General features: G+C 33.4%; 3 protein-coding genes across 5 annotated transcripts; all 3 read left to right on the plus strand.

Annotated features, from left to right (window-relative positions):
* The first annotated feature begins 224 nt into the window (after positions 1-224).
* On the plus strand, positions 225-1191 carry LOC114192313. Its single transcript, XM_028082002.1, has one exon. It carries the CDS (start codon positions 326-328, stop codon positions 1034-1036), a length of 711 nt encoding a protein of 236 aa, XP_027937803.1. The 5' UTR covers positions 225-325; the 3' UTR covers positions 1037-1191.
* A 2784-nt stretch (positions 1192-3975) lies between these two features.
* On the plus strand, positions 3976-6934 carry LOC114190307 (protein IQ-DOMAIN 1). Of its 3 annotated transcripts, none has more exons than XM_028079139.1 (6): positions 3976-4101; positions 4642-4722; positions 4834-5166; positions 5289-5516; positions 5644-5766; positions 5849-6934. In XM_028079139.1, the coding sequence occupies exons 2-6, from the start codon at positions 4657-4659 to the stop codon at positions 6506-6508; spliced, it is 1410 nt and encodes a 469-aa protein (XP_027934940.1). In that variant the 5' UTR covers positions 3976-4101; positions 4642-4656; the 3' UTR covers positions 6509-6934. The 3 variants fall into 3 exon arrangements, with proteins under 3 accessions (XP_027934940.1, XP_027934942.1, XP_027934941.1); XM_028079141.1 differs by lacking the exon at positions 3976-4101 and adding an exon at positions 4109-4146; XM_028079140.1 differs by lacking the exon at positions 3976-4101 and adding an exon at positions 4130-4311.
* A 2647-nt stretch (positions 6935-9581) lies between these two features.
* On the plus strand, positions 9582-16144 carry LOC114191512 (mitochondrial substrate carrier family protein C). The gene is made up of 7 exons (XM_028080719.1): positions 9582-11129; positions 12533-12950; positions 14322-14466; positions 14571-14686; positions 14772-14850; positions 15138-15371; positions 15509-16144. Exons 1-7 carry the CDS (start codon positions 10007-10009, stop codon positions 15830-15832), a joined length of 2439 nt encoding a protein of 812 aa, XP_027936520.1. The 5' UTR covers positions 9582-10006; the 3' UTR covers positions 15833-16144.
* Positions 16145-16408: the final 264 nt, after the last annotated feature.

A 16408-nucleotide genomic window follows, 5' to 3' on the forward strand; every position in this document is an offset into this window, starting at 1 on the left:
TGAATAATAATAATTATAATAATAATAATCAATATTATAATACCTCCCTTTTTTCACTTTCAGCCTGCTCTTCTAGACGCTTAAATCAATGATCTCTAAAATTTATTCTTATTTTTTTATTTCTTTTTTCATCTAGATGATATCGACTTTATGTCTGTATCATTACCTTTAACTTCTCTCTCTCCTCTCTAAATCTATTCCGTATATATATACAGAACATTGAACAGATCAAGACACTCATAAGCAGCAAACAAAACCCTTAGAAAAAAGAAATATTATTCACTCTCTGTGTTCATATATTCCCTTTTGTTTCTTTCCTACACCGATGGCGGTTAAAGAGTTTCACTCAGATCAAGAAGCAGGAAATGAAGAAACCACCCTACTGCAGGTAGATCCATTCGAAGAGGAAGAAGAAACCCTCTCTCTCTGTGACCTTCCTATTTACAGTGCCTCCAGTTCAGATAAATGGCGTGGTGATTTCTCCAAAGAAGATGAAAAAAGCTTTGGTGATGACGGTGATGATGATGAGGATAATCTGTTTGAGTTCTTCAGTGAAGAATTCAACTCTTCGAGTAACATTGCAGCTGCAGAGAACATAATCTTCTGCGGAAAACTCATTCCCTTCAAGGATATTAATCCTCCGCAAGTTGATGAATGCAATAGCACTGCACGCAGCAGGAACGTGCAAAAGGGTATTCAAAAACGCGGTTCAAAGAGTTTTTCATGTGACTACACGTCGACGGGGAAGGTGTCTCTGGTGAGGTGCACCACCAAGTCTCGGTGGTTTTTGTTTATGTTCGGGATGTCCAAGTTGTCTGGTACTACTGAGATGGAGCTGAGAGACATCAGAAACAGACAGAGCCGGAGGGGACCGGCGACGATGTTTCCGGCGGCTGAAGACGGCGGAGAAGACGCCGTGAAGGGGAAGAAGAGAAGCTGCAAAGGGATGTGGAAGATTTTGAAGTCAATTACTATGGTCTTGGGCTGCCGCAGTAGCAAGCTTGCAAACGACGTCGTAAAGGCTGCTTTGGTGTGAATTTTCAACCTCACACACCTGTAACATGCACTTGTTTCTTGAGTTTAATTTATATACCATTATTATATATTTAATGAGATTTTATTTTCTTCTCATTATAGAAATAGAAATGTGTTGTAAAATGATAGAGTTTTATTAAAGTGCTATTTGTGTAAGAATAGTTGTGCATATGAATTAAACTCAAAGATGCAGTTAATTAAATACTCTATATGTAAGATTTTATTTTTTTTACATTCATAATTCCTTAAACAATGGTATGGTGAGTGATTTTTAGTAATATAAATATAATATATTTATATTTAATTGTGTTAATGGGTAACCGGTGAATGTAGCCATCATGGAAAGAAAAAAGAATAAACTTTCTTTTTCTCGTGCTCTCATGCAGTCACCGAAGACTTTTATTATTCTTCTTTTTGGTCTCACAACATTAACTACTCAAAAGTCAAAACATGCACAAAACAAGATTCATGGTTATCCTTTTAATTTTGTCGTGACACGTGAGATTTTTTAAAAATATATAAAAAAAATGTTTTGACATCATTTTGACGACCTGACAACCTGTATAAATTTAAAATAGTAACAAAAATTAACTTTTATATTTAAAAAAAATAAAAAATTATAAACGATAATGTCAAGGATAGTAAAAAGATAATAGTATCAAAATATCAGTATCTAAAATAAAAGCTTAAAAACGTAAATTATTGGATATTTTGTACGAATTTAATTCAAATTATAAACTTTCAGTCAGAATGAATGTCAATTTTTTTGGATGAAAAAAAAAAGTGAAGAGAGATTGGTAGATTATATGGAAAATATTTTTATATCAATTAATTTTATTTATTTATTATTTTTTACGTTATAACAAATTACTAGTTTGTTAAAGACAAAACTAAAACATTTATGGTAGAGTTTTTAAAGGATGCTTCATTTATAAAGAAAGGCAACCAACATTAACTTCAACATTGAATTTCATAGGTAGCTTGGATGGACTTTATTTTCATCTACGAATGACCAAAGTTTTTATTTGTTTTTTTCATTTGGTTCATTCCGATTTTTATTTAAACAAACAACGCCTGGGTTGTTAAGGAATTTTTAAATAAATTTATCTAGACAAATTTAAAATAAAATAGATTGATTCTTTTCTTAAAAAATAAATCATGTACTTAATTTTTTATATTGGAGTATTTATTTATTTTTTCTAAAAAATGACATCTACAATCTTTTAAACTTCTGTCAATTATTGAATTTAATTTTATAATTTTTTAATGAGAAATTTATCTAAAATAAATGAAAATTAAAGTAATCTTTTTAGTAATCGATGCAATTTCTTAATAAAATTATTCACACTTCCGCAATGTTAAATTGAAGAAAAGAACTTAGTAAGGTTAAATTCTAACTCTAATGATACGATATATATATATATATATATATATATATATATATATATATATATATATATATATATATATATATATATATATATATATATATATATATATATATATATATATATATAGGTATGTTAGGAATAGAAATGAGAGAAAACAAAGTACAATAACAAGCAAATATGCTAGCTAGGTATTATGTGGTATTGAGGAATTAGAAGAGAAATAAGTTTACTATTTTATAGTTTGTCCAAGCTTAATTAATCTGAAATATTAATTTAAAATTTAATAAAAGACTCCAATTAAGAATAATTCTTTATATTTAATCTTAAAGTAAATTATTCTCTCTTCTCTCTGTGCATATAAACTTATATAAAGGTCTATTATTTTATTTTTTTATTCTTCTTCATCATTTTCTCCCTTTTGTCATCGTCTATTATATATTTCGCAATTAGATATATGGTAGCAGAATACAAAACAATTAAAAAAAAATCCCGAGTGAGTAATTGGTTCTCAGCGGTAAAAGAGAAACTCAAAATAGTTCTATTTTGTCTAATTTTTTTATGACAAATTATCGTTCTTGTTAAAAATTGATATCAATAAACTTTATCGTGATTTTTCGATGAATTCTAAATTGCACGCATTTCTTAAACAGTGTCTTTTATGATAGTACTGGTTATCAACATCCACAAATAGTTATTTTTAAATGTCTTTTATAGTTCTCTGGGATACATTTTTTACGTAAAAGAAATCAATACATTTTATTTATAACAACAATAAATATTTGTTGAACTTTTAATTTCATTCCTTTAACTTCTATATCACAAGAAATACGTATATGAATTAATTAAATTTTGTTGGTAAAAAGAAATTAATATCATTTAAACTTTGAAAATAATTATTATATAAAAGTAAAAGTATTTGAAAACTTAGACATTGAAAAGGAAGAAGGAAGATACGTGATGGACATGGGGATTAATTTATTTTGAAAATATGACTCGAATTTGTTTTATAAAGGTAGACAGTTGAATACAAAATAAAAAGTATTGTTGAAAATATGGCTTAAAAAATTATTGTTGTTATAAAATAAAGCAAGAAAAATTGCATTTAGTATATATGATATATTAGTAGTAATATTTAACTCAGTCGAGGATATTTGGGAATATACTCTTTATAAAGGGTGGACCAAACCAAATGTAGAAAGAGACACTTATACTTAATCTAGAAATTTGGTCATTTTCATCAAATGGAAAAAATATTCAATCTTTTCTATTTATTTTAATATATGACTACAAGATTATTGATATTGGTTAATAGATCATAGAAGTAACTGTTTATTATTCAAGAAAATAGAAAGATATAAAATGAATACGAGTTGAATTTTCTAAATGTTTTTCTTTAGTAAATGCAACACAAAAAATCTAAGACCATGAAAAACTGAAAGAAAAAAGACAGCGAGAGTTTGTTATTTGTTGCATAGATTTTAGTCGTTGTTGTTTTTTTTGTTTGGGTACGCTGTTATTTATAATTACGAACGTTAAAATTAGGAATTTCACATTTCGTGTTAAGGCCCCACTTATCCTAACATTCAATCCTTGCTGTAATTGATTCCTTCATCGTTGAAGTTTTCTCCTTTTCCTCCTTTTTGTCCCTTCTTCCCCTTCACAGGGCACAGGGCATGTAAGTATCTTAATTTGCAGACACATTTGTGATTCTTACGCTAAGGTGTTTAGAATGTGAAGCTTTTCGGTTTTGTCCCCTTTTGTTCCTTCTGATCCTTGTTTTTGCACCTTTTGAATCATGTTGTGTTATGGCTTTGATGGTTTTTGATTTCTGCTATATGGGTTCTTCTCATTATCCATTTCGTATCTTCCATCCCAATGGAATCAGGTGTTCACGAATGGTGTTTTTTGACTTTGATTTGGAACTTCTGATGGCTTATTGAATGATGCTTTTGGCTTCATCCTTGTTTGATCATTCCATTGCGTTAATGAATCCAAAGAAACTCATTGCTTTATCTTTAGAAAGACAGTTTTTTTTTTTCTTTCTATTATGTCTGGTTTCTTGTCCTTTTCATCAATGGGGTTTGAAACACTTTTGTATAATACAGTAGTTAAAATTTGCTTTCAGCATGAAATTCTATCTTTTTCATCTATTTTCTTTTTGTTCTGAACGACGTTTGGTCATTTTATGTTATTAATTCAAAATCCATTTTGCTAGATAAAGGAATTGCACATGGGGAGGAAAGGGTGGTTTTATTCAGTGAAGAAAGTTTTCTTTTCTGATTCCAAAAAGGAACAGGTACGTGAATAACTCATGTTATTGCCTCTGACATGAATAGAAGAAAGAACATTACCTTGAAACAGGATAATATTCTGATGCAAAACAATTTTGTTTGGTCATAAAAAACAGAAACATTCTCCTCATCATCAACAACAACATCATCCCAAGCCACCAAAGTTAGGATGTTTTGGGGCTTATCACCCCGATGATCTAGAAGGAGCACCAGTTGCTGTTGTTCCCTCACTTCCACCAAGAAAAGAAGAGACCTCACCAAAAAGTGTGCCAGAGAATGAACAGAACAACCAAGCCTTTTCTTTGGTTTTGGCTACTGCTGTGGCTACAGGTGCTGCTGTTGCCGCTGCTGCAGAGGTTTCTCGTCTCTCAAACGCAAGTCGTAAAAGTGTAATATCGAATGAAGACATGGCTGCTACCAAAATTCAAACAGCATATCGTGGATATTTGGTACAGACTTTTATCAATCCTATTTATTATGAACAAACATTTGTATTTGTGTTGCAACAACGTTGAACTGTGAAAGACTTTTTGTGTAATAACCGTTCTATTCTATGTTATGTGTGTTTCAGGCAAGAAGATCCTTGCGAGGCTTGAGAGGTTTGGCGAGGTTGAGAACATTGGTGCAAGGGCAATCTGTTCAAAGACAAGCAGCTACTACCTTGCAATGCATGCAAACGCTTTCACGGTTGCAGTCTCAGATTCGTGCAAGGAAGGTCAGAATGTCCGAGGAGAATCAAACTCTTAACCGACAACTGATGCAGAAACGTGAAAGGGAATTTGACAAGTTGCAAGCTAACGTAAGTAATGTGTATGTTATGTTGAAATTCATGTTATAAGAAGGACATCATCAATGAGTTAAGCAGATACAATTGAGAATATAATTTTTGTTATGCTAATGTTGTAAAGTGGCAAATACTTTTTCAGCAAATTGGAGAAAAATGGGATGATAGCTCGAAATCAAAGGAGGAAGTTGAGGCAAAGTTGTTGCAAAGGCAAATAGCAGCTATGAGAAGAGAGAAGGCTATGGCATATGCATCAACACATCAGGTAAGAAAATGGAACAAGAGAAACAAGTTTTTGATGCAGTTACATATATTTTATGCACTACACTAATGAATCTCTTCAACAGCAAACATGGAGGAACTCTGCAAAATCTGCCACAAATGCTACATTTATGGATCCAAACAATCCTCACTGGGGTTGGAACTGGCTAGAGCGATGGATGGCTACTAGGCCATGGGAAGATCAAAACACAACCTACCACATTGGTCATGCATCTGCAAAAAGTGCTGCAAAAAACACCATGTCAGTGGGTGAAATCACAAAACTATACTCTCTCCGTGACCAGAACAATGATGTGAAATCACCATCAGCAACCAAAAAAGCAACTCGTACTGGCAGCATGGAATCCCCTCCAAAAAGAACCGGAAGAGCCTCACTGTCGAATGGAACAAGGCCAAAGGTATCAACTGGTTCATGGGGTGGTGATGCTGATTCAAAATCCATGTTCAACAAAGTCCACGAAAACAATCGCAGGCACAGCATTGGAGTGTCACCACTGAACGATGACGAGATCCATTCAAGCTCTTCACCATCCACCCAGGTTGCAAAGGCGAAGCCATCATCCAAAGGAAGAAGTGCATCACAAAGAAATACAACACCCGAAAATGCAGCAGCTTCTGCTCCTCTAAAGAAGAGACTCTCTTTCCCTGCTTCTCCAACTGGTGCAAGAAGGCATTCTGTTTCAACCAGACCGGGAAATGTGGTTTCTTCCAGCAACAGAAAATGAGAGCGAGAAGGTAGAGATGCATCATGCATGCCATTGGTGTACTTAGAATAGAAACATGAACGAAGATTAATCAAATTACAAAAGGTGGCACCAATATCTTTCATAGTAGTCTCTATCAGCTTTTTCTTCATACAAGCCATGTTGTTGGTGCGCAATGGGAGGAGATGCAATAAAATTTGACTGATCAAGTATTCATTTCATCCTCACAGTTATCTTCATAACCGATGCAGATAACTTTTTCTTTTACTTTAACTCACTGTAGTAGTTCCATGTTATATATATGTAACAAGATTATTGCTTTTGGGAGCGATATATAAATATATATTATGTAAACATGTACTGCACTATTTATCCCATTTGTAAAGTATTCATCAATTCATCAATTCAAGACCATGGTTCTAACTGTGATAGACCATGTTGTATCTATTCTCCATTCCGTGTTATATTTTTGAGAGCCATATTCAAAAATGTATTTTTTATTTTGAATGGATGAAACATAGAACTTGATTTTAATTTTAGATAAATTTTTATTAAACTGAAAAAGTAAAGAATGGATCAAATTTAAAAATTTGAATTGAAATTTATGGTGAAAAAATTGAGGTGATGTGAAGAGTGGACGTTGGCAATGATGTAGGTTGGAATGGTGGTCAAAGGATACCAATAACGACCCATTGGATTGGAGATGGTGGTTTTAGGAGTTCTAAAACCAACGGTGATCTTGATAAAGGGTTTTAGGTTAAAGGTTATATATTATTGTGACATGAACTTTGTAATAATGATTGTTGGTGAGTTCAAAGATAATGGTTTTCAGAATATTAATGACATTAATTCGCACAACAAAATTGCATTTTCATGTATTCTCCATCACCATGCCATCAATCGTTTTCACTACTTTGTTAAATTATAATTTAAGACCGAGTAAAGTAAAAGTGTTTCTTTTTGTGAGTTTCATTTTGCTGTTTATTTATCTGCACAATATTTTTTACAGTTAATAATAACTGTTAAGTAACACCAGAAATTATTAGCTTTTAAAGTGTAGGAAAACAGTTAAGTACAGTATTTTTTCCGAAAGTTTTACCGACAATTCCTGAAGTTTTGTATCGTTATACTGTTTTTTAATATTTACAATGATCTTAATATACATAATATATATTTTTAAATTTGATTCAGTTCCACCCATATTTTTTTACTCCAACAAAAGGTATGAAGGAAACCCACTTAAATTATTAGCTTGACAGGATTGGTGATGATTTGATTTTCTCAAAATGTTCAAGGTATTAGCAACAATTTATATTAAAAATGTTAGGCTAAATAAATACAATATTTCAATACATAAACCACGAAAAAAAAAATGATTGCTAAGAAACAATCTTCAGCCACAAAAGAATAATTTTTTAGGAAAAAGAGTTTTTTTCAACACAACTCAGTATCTCGTAGAAAAGAGTTATTTATTTATATTTTAAATTCCTCCAATTTGAAAATTTTGCGCCGTATATGCAAGCATCGATAGAAACTCTCTGGTGGGTTTTAATGTGTGGTTGACTGCAGAAGAGATAAAGACTCAAAAAATTTGCAATTGGCCAATCAAAACTTGAGTGTGTGATGACTATTGGCAAATACAAAACCACTTGGCATGAACTTGGCCATTAAAAAATTTCTCAACATAGTGTATAATTTATAATAACAATAATAAATAAATAAATAAATTTAATATATTTGAACAAGTCATTCATACAAGTTGTGCTTTCAAATAAGCATTTTGCTATACCTGTCCAAATGTATTTGAATCTATGACTCAATCCGACTTATCATGAGTTCGGGTCGGTTTTGGTTAAAATTTTTTTACAAATTTTAATATGAAGATTTTTGATCCGACTTATTTAGAATTCGGCTCACCCGGGTTGAACCTGTGGTGAGTTGGGTTGACTCACCAATCCGCAGATAAAAGGGTCACACTAATATTTTTTATGAAATTGGACTTTATATTTGAGTGATGTTAGGTTGTTTTTTTTAGTCAACACATAAATAATTTGGATTTTTTTGATTTTGGTTTGTATTTGGATTGTATTAAAGTTTATTTAGATTTTAATTAAAATTATAATTTAGTTTTAACTAAAAAAATTATATATTTTTTAATTAAGTGATTTCGTAAGCCAACCCGTTTAACCCGTCAACCTGTAATAAACTGAATCAAATTTAAATTTTTTAATTCATTAAAAAATAAATTAAATTAAATTAATTCACTAAATAATTAACCCGTAATAAATCAAGCTAAATTAGATCATATTATTGTCCATTTTGATAGTCTACGTTTTGTTAAAAATATATGTGTATGTGTCTTTTGCCTTGTTGTTTTGCACTTGTTCAAACCTGCAATTACTGTTCACTCTGCTATGAGAGTTGAACCATTTCACTTCAAATTTCATTTCATAAAACAAGTTTTATCTGATAATGCCATCGTGAATAACAAGAAGGGTCACAACCCTTCAGTGGTGTCCCCAATTCTCACTCCTACATGGCCTTGCGTCAGCCATTATCCATTCATCAGCATTCATTATTCTTTATCCAAAACACAATAAAAACCTTTTTAAATTTTCAGCCCAGGTGTTAGTACATTCTATATACAAATGTTTCCTTTTTATTTTCTTTTGGTAAGAAAGACATACATATTTATTTTGGTCATAATGGCCATATGAATATTCTTTTAATGTTTTAACTACAAAGCTTAGAGTAGAATAGAGTAGTGGTGATGTAGTGTTGTACACAAATAACAAAAGAAAAAAAATGTTGCTAACACATTTTTCATAACACCAAGGAATGTCATGTTAATGTTAGAAAACACAGTTTATTATATTTATTGAGGGAGTTATAAATAAGACTCCAAAGTTTTATAATTCTTAATGGATTTCTGATAATAATAATAATAATAATAGTAAAGAACTTGTTTATAAAAAAGAAGTGCGCCCAAATTATGCATTTGTTTATTTTTTTTTATATTTTGTTGCATTAAATGGTGTTAATTTTTTGTGAAAAAAGCAAATAAAAGGAAAATAAAACTTCGCAGTTTCTGTTCTTTGATTCTCATTGTGCTTCTTGCTTACTTAATGTGCTTCTTCCTCTGCCACCCATATCAGTTTTTTTCGCAAACTCTGTCGTAAACCAGGTCTTGATGCTCTTTGTCTCTTGTCTCAATCTTATCCAAATTCTTCCCTTCAATTTTTTCACTCTTAACTTTCTTCACCATACCATCTCTCTTTTCTGCACCAAAATGGGTCTAATCTTGAACCGAAATGTGCAATCCTTATTGGTCCCGTCTTAAGAGTGGATTATTTTCCATCTATATACTCGATTGGGTCATACCTTTTAATCCAGTTTTCGTAACAGCTTGATATTTCTCTGTTGATTTTAATTCCTTTTGTAAATTTTTTGCACTTTGAAGTTTTCTTTCTGATAAGGGGGTAGAAAAAGGCTGCGACTTTTTCAAAGGGTTGATTAGAAATGGTGTCAGGGAGCGACCCAGTTGAGTCTTTTTTCAATTCCGTTCAGGTTGTGAAGGAATCGCTGTCGCCACTGGAAGTGGGTTTTCGGAAGGCGGCGAAGGATCTTGAGCATTGTTTGGCAGGGCCAAAGAACAAGGTCAATGGTGTTTGTTTGATTGCCCCACTGAGGGAAGGTAGTGAATTTCAGATCTGTGATGTGAAGAAGAAGAAGGGGTTGTCAATGAAGGTTCCTTTGAAGGCTTTCTTGGGCATGTTTTCACAGAATTCAGGGAATGGTGGTGCTGGTAATAGAGCTCAAGTGGGTAAAGAAGACGGTCCTTCTTGCACCAATTGTTTGCAGTTTGCTGTGACTTGGTCTTTGTTGGTTAACGGGTTCCTTCAGTCTTTGCCACTTCCTTTCAAATCTGGAAAGAAGAAGTGTCATAAAGTGTGTGATGAAGATAAGCCGAGTTCTTGCATGAGGTCCACTGTTTCATCATGTGATTTGAAGCAGGATGAATCCAAGGGGGTTCAGTTTGGTAGAGCAGTTTGGGAGAACGGTGTGAATAGGAAGGATGGGAAACATGTTTCACTTGAGTGCGTTATAGGTTTTATTTTTGATCAGTTATCTCAGACTATTCAGAGTCTTGATCATGGGGTGCAAGAAAATCAGGATGACCTTGACAGTGGGAAAACTTGTCTGCCCCAACCTTCTTTTCCTCATTTTGGTAATGTGAATGCACTTACAGGTTTCTTGGAGGAGCAGAAAGTATATGTCAATGGTTTCTTGGGGAATTTGAGGTTTGCAAAGGTGGGTGGTGTACCATCAACCGTGCCTGGAGAAGAAAGCCCTTCCACAAACGGGGAGGGAGATAATAGCAATAGTAATAATAATAATGGAAATGGTAGCGGTAATAATGAAAACAAGGAGGAAAGCGGAGGAAATTCGCCGCAGAAGGTTGCCAGCAACATATTCAGTATTCCTCTCTCAAATGTGGAACGTCTTAAGTCTACACTTTCCACAGTTTCATTGACAGAATTGGTTGAACTGCTACCACAACTGGGAAAAACTTCTAAAGACCATCCTGATAAGAAGAAGCTAATCTCGGTGCAAGATTTTTTTAGATACACAGAGGCTGAAGGTGTGTCATATTACATGGAATAGGAGTCTTTTTATTTTCAAAATTTGCTTGCATAAGATACCAGCACACTCTTCTTAATAACTGCAGTTATCGATTGTTAAAACGTGGAGTTGATTGGAGTTAGGATTCTGGTGCAATTTAATTATTTAAAATTGTGAATTCATTTATTAGAATATACATGTACATAGTAATAGGATAGAAAATGCTGGTATGCATGGACAGGGGAGGGATATACGAGAAATCTGTTTCGGCAAATACGAGAGTATAGGTTAGGTATATTTTTAACTGTTACAGGAATTGACATGAATTCTCTGATTCATGTAAAGATATTGTCAATTAGCTTATACTTTCTGTTCCTAGGTATGGCAGGGATGTAATATTATTGAGGGGTATAATATAATTTGAGCAAACAGTAATGTAAGTTAGTTTAATAAATCTGCATATGGTTTTCAAATGCAGGGTTTTGATGATCTGAGATCAATTTGTTTTTTATAGATTTGATTTTTTGAAATGTGAAGGAGTGAAGATTAATTAGGCAGATTAGGAATGAAATATGGAATGGTAGGGTTGTGGCCTAGGGTAGACTTCAGATGAAGTGCTGGCTTAAAATTCATAGATGAGAAGCAATATTGGGAACGTCAATAGAGAAGATCTTGTGAACATTTTAAAAAATGTTTTCAAAATTTTATCATCATCATCATCATTTCATTTCTTTTTAACCCCCTTACGAGTTTTTAAACAATATATTACAAAATAACTTTATAAAACGAAAACCTAAAATCACAATCAAACAGGAACTTATTTTTTCTGGAGCAGTGTTTGAGCATTGCGGCAATAAATCTCTGTATGATTAATATTGCAATAAGAAATCATGTACGACTATACAATAAACGAATACATTTTAAGCAATAAACAACTTTACTACAAATGGGTACCCGGATCTGAATCCTATCAGTTGTAATCTTTTATCCTTTTTGTAAGATATGCTTAAGTTAGTCTGTTTCTGACATATTTTCTTGAAGTAGTTGGTTAAGATGTCCTGTTTAATTGTTGTGATTGTTAGAAAGGATCTTAGACATAGAAAAAGAGAACTTGAGATCTGTTTTGTTATTAATTTATTATTTATTATTCAGTTATTCTACTTTGTTACTAGTTCTTCCTCTCGAGGAAGTTAATGGTTCCAGTTAAAAACTGTTACATGTAGTACTAGGTGTTGACTCAGTACTACATATATGATTGCCAACTTTTGGCAGTTGGTCAGCATATAGAGAAGATAGGTAGCTACAACACCAGTTACTATACTATATAGAGACTTGGGCACTTTATTTGTTTGTATATGGTGATTTCTTTGTGGTACTTTTTGGAAATAAAGTTAACTGTTCACTTTCATTATCCTCGTACAGGGAGGAGGTTCTTTGAGGAGTTGGATAGAGATGGTGATGGCCAAGTAACTCTGGAAGATCTAGAAGTAGCAATTAGAAAACGAAAGCTGCCACGAAGATATGCTAAAGAATTTATGAGTCGTGCAAGAAGTCACTTGTTTTCTAGGTCTTTTGGTTTGAAGCAGTTCTTATCATTAATGGAACAGAAGGAGCCAACAATTCTTCGGGCATATACTTCGCTTTGTCTAAGCAAGTCAGGGACACTGAAGAAGAGTGAAATATTGGAATCACTAAAGAATGCAGGTCTCCCTGCAAATGAAGACAATGCTGTTGCTATGATGCGATTTCTGAATGCAGATACAGAAGAATCTATTTCGTATGGACATTTCCGCAATTTCATGCTTCTGCTTCCCTCTGATCGTCTTCAAGAGGATCCAAGGTGAGAGAAATATGATCAATTAATTGATTTATATATATATATATATATATATATATATATATATATATATATATATATATCCATGATAATAAAGTGCATCACTAATCCTTTATATATTTTTGGAGGTAGGAGAGGGGCGTAATCACTATACTGTTAAAAAGCCTTGCTTATGAGGATATTTACTAATGGTAGAAAAAAATAAATATTTGGAGAAAAATAGAAAATAAGATACCTTTCAAAACAGAATTTAAGAAAAAGGGGAACTATAAGCAACAAAGGTCAAAATAAACTATGGAGAATAACCTGGTCAAATATTTCTTAAACTTTAGCTTTTAACCTGGTTAAATAACATTGTTTATTCATATAGCTGTCCTCACCTAGTGGGATAAGGCTTCATTATTGATTGTCAGGCCTATGGTCTGATGCCCAGTTCCAAAACTTTGTAAAATAGGAGGGACTGTGTTACATCATCAGCAGCCAACATAAAACTTCTCAAAATCTGAAACATGGATCACTCACTGTAGATTATGGCCTTGTCTGAATTTTAATTTGTGAAAGAAGTTTTATTAAAATGTATTTTATTTTTTGTATAAATACTGACTGAGAACTTTTATCTAAATTGCCCATATGTGTGCTAATGGGTGGTTGTTAACCTGAAGTTACACACTCTAGCTCTTGAGTACAGTTTTAAATGAGTTAGCGTAGTTGCATCAGTGCTCAAATATCCTGTTAAATACAATTTTCTTGAAAGACACTGGTTCAAGCCTTTGGACTGGGTAGATGCTACCATTAGGAGAAGGATTAGTGTATATGTGTTTGTATATAAGTTTAAGTTTTTCTGCTTCCTGCTTCTGCTTGTAAGCAGCAGTGGGGCAAGGATTAACATAAATATTTGCTGGAGTTTACTTAAGGCTTTCCATGAGAAGAAAAGATTCTCTTTGGTGGGGATCTAAATGAACATTTAGTAGTGGGGCAAGGAAATTTATTCATGAGTTCATGGTGGTTTTGGAGTACTAAATGAGAAAGTACAGTTTATTATTGATTTCTCAATGGCATATGATTTCAAGTTTATAAAACACTTGTTTTAGGAAGTGGGGGGAGCAACTGATCACTTATAGGATTGGAAGCTCTTTGGTGTGAAACTTTGATAAAAGAACTTCAAATTATTGTAAGATGATTCTATTCTTACTAAAAAACTAAAGGGTCTTGATCTTTTATCTTTGTTTTAAGAGCTGTAATCAGAAAATCTAGCAAGCAGTAGGTGATTAAGATTCGGTTAGTAATTTAATTTCGTCAATGTTCAACTACTACCAGCAGTCAATGATTAAATTGATCCTCTATATTAATGACTATTTTTGGTTATACTTTCAGGAGTATTTGGTTTGAAGCTGCAACTGTTGTTGCTGTTCCACCACCTGTTGAAATTCCTGCCGGAAGTGTGCTAAGATCTGCACTGGCAGGTGGCCTTTCCTGTGCCCTGTCTTGTGCCTTACTGCATCCAGTTGATACAATTAAGGCATGTTCTTGAACTTTGATGAACAATTCCCTATTCCTCTCATAGCCATTTGATTGTTTTGGCTCCTTTTAGAGGCCTCATCGTTGTCTTATTTGGTATATTAGACTCGAGTACAAGCATCAACCATGTCCTTCCCTGAAATTATTTCTAAGCTGCCAGAGATTGGAAGGCGGGGTTTATACAGGGGGTCAATCCCTGCAATTCTTGGACAGTTTTCAAGGTTGTTTGTTCAATCTCTTTTCAATGCTTCCCTTTTACTTTCCTCTGTTTTGAAATTCGAGCTTATGCCATCTTTGATATTGCAGCCACGGCTTGCGAACTGGGATATTTGAAGCAAGCAAATTGGTGTTGATAAATGTTGCTCCAACACTGCCAGAACTCCAGGTAATTTGTAAATCTTATATGTAAAAGCATGAAAAATGTGTCACTCTGTAATAAGTGAATATTTTTTCACTTAACTCCTTGTCTCTATTAAAAGGGTCGTTAGTGGGGCAAATGCTTTAAACTGAGATGTTCACACTTAATAGATCAATGTACTCAAATTTTATTTAGTCGTTTTTAGTACTTCAAAAGATTAGGAGGTTGATAACAAGTTCATTATGTTGTTCAATAGAAGTTCTTTGTTGTCACTTAACTGAATCCAAAAGTTCCATGTACGAACCCTTTTGTAGGTACAATCAATAGCATCATTCTGTAGCACATTTTTAGGAACAGCTGTGCGGATCCCCTGTGAGGTGTTGAAGCAAAGGTTACAGGCCGGCCTTTTTGACAATGTTGGTCAGGCTTTTGTTGCAACTTGGGAGCAGGATGGTCTTAGGGGCTTCTTTCGTGGAACCGGAGCTACCCTGTGCCGTGAGGTTCCATTTTATGTCGCAGGCATGGGGCTTTATGCTGAATCTAAAAAGGTGTGTAACTTCCATGATTCAGCATGCTTGATCAATGTTCTCGTGTTTATCAATGGCATTTTCATTTTAACTTATGTTTTATATTCACCCAAAAAAAGATTAACTTTGAGTGTTGTGGTGTTGGTCTTTGATTTTAGGTTGTTGAACGTCTACTGGAGCGGGAACTGGGTCCCCTGGAAACAATTGCTGTTGGAGCTTTATCTGGCGGCTTGGCGGCTGTTGTGACGACACCGTTTGATGTGATGAAAACTAGAATGATGACGGCGCAAGGACGGTCTGTGTCAATGTCCTTGATAGCCTTCTCTATACTGAAACATGAGGGACCCCTTGGGTTGTTCAAAGGAGCAGTTCCAAGGTTCTTTTGGATTGCACCTCTTGGTGCTATGAACTTTGCAGGTTATGAGTTGGCAAAGAAGGCTATGAACAAAAATGAGGAGGGTAAGGCAGGGAGTTCAGATTAACATGGGATTTTGTGTTACAGCAGCCAAATGTCTGGTGGAATTTTTGAGTTTACTGCAGTCATCAATGGAGTAAGGTCATTGATGCTGCTCTCAGATACACATTTTGTTTCCTTTGTTCGTTTTCTTCTACTTTTATAAGATTGCCCTTTGTAGCAGCAGAATCAAAAAGTATATTTGCAAACTAAAGGTTCAATTTTATTTCTTCCTCTATTGTACAGATTTTGGTCCCTTGTAACTTTCTTCAGCTCTCATTTTTTTATTGTTTTGTTGGATCAGTTTGTCACCACAATTTTATATTTTGATTTGCTAGTCTTCCATTTATTTGGATACAATCTTGTATAATTGTTGCGGTTGAGAGTGGAGCTTAATTGGAGTATATCTCGGGTAACAAGTTTTTTATATAAATTTTTTAGACATGGTTGAGATTAGTTCGTCATGCAAATCGTTAAGCGAAGTCTAAAAAATTTCAAACTTTAGACATTACTCATGAAATTCGTATTAATTTGGTTTGGCTGATTCCATAGTGAGACATGCATCAAATTTATATTTAGCAAATGTCTTTTGAAAAAGAATATT

Source organism: Vigna unguiculata, chromosome 7 (assembly GCF_004118075.2).
Source record: "Vigna unguiculata cultivar IT97K-499-35 chromosome 7, ASM411807v1, whole genome shotgun sequence".
NCBI classification, from domain to species: domain Eukaryota; kingdom Viridiplantae; phylum Streptophyta; class Magnoliopsida; order Fabales; family Fabaceae; genus Vigna; species Vigna unguiculata.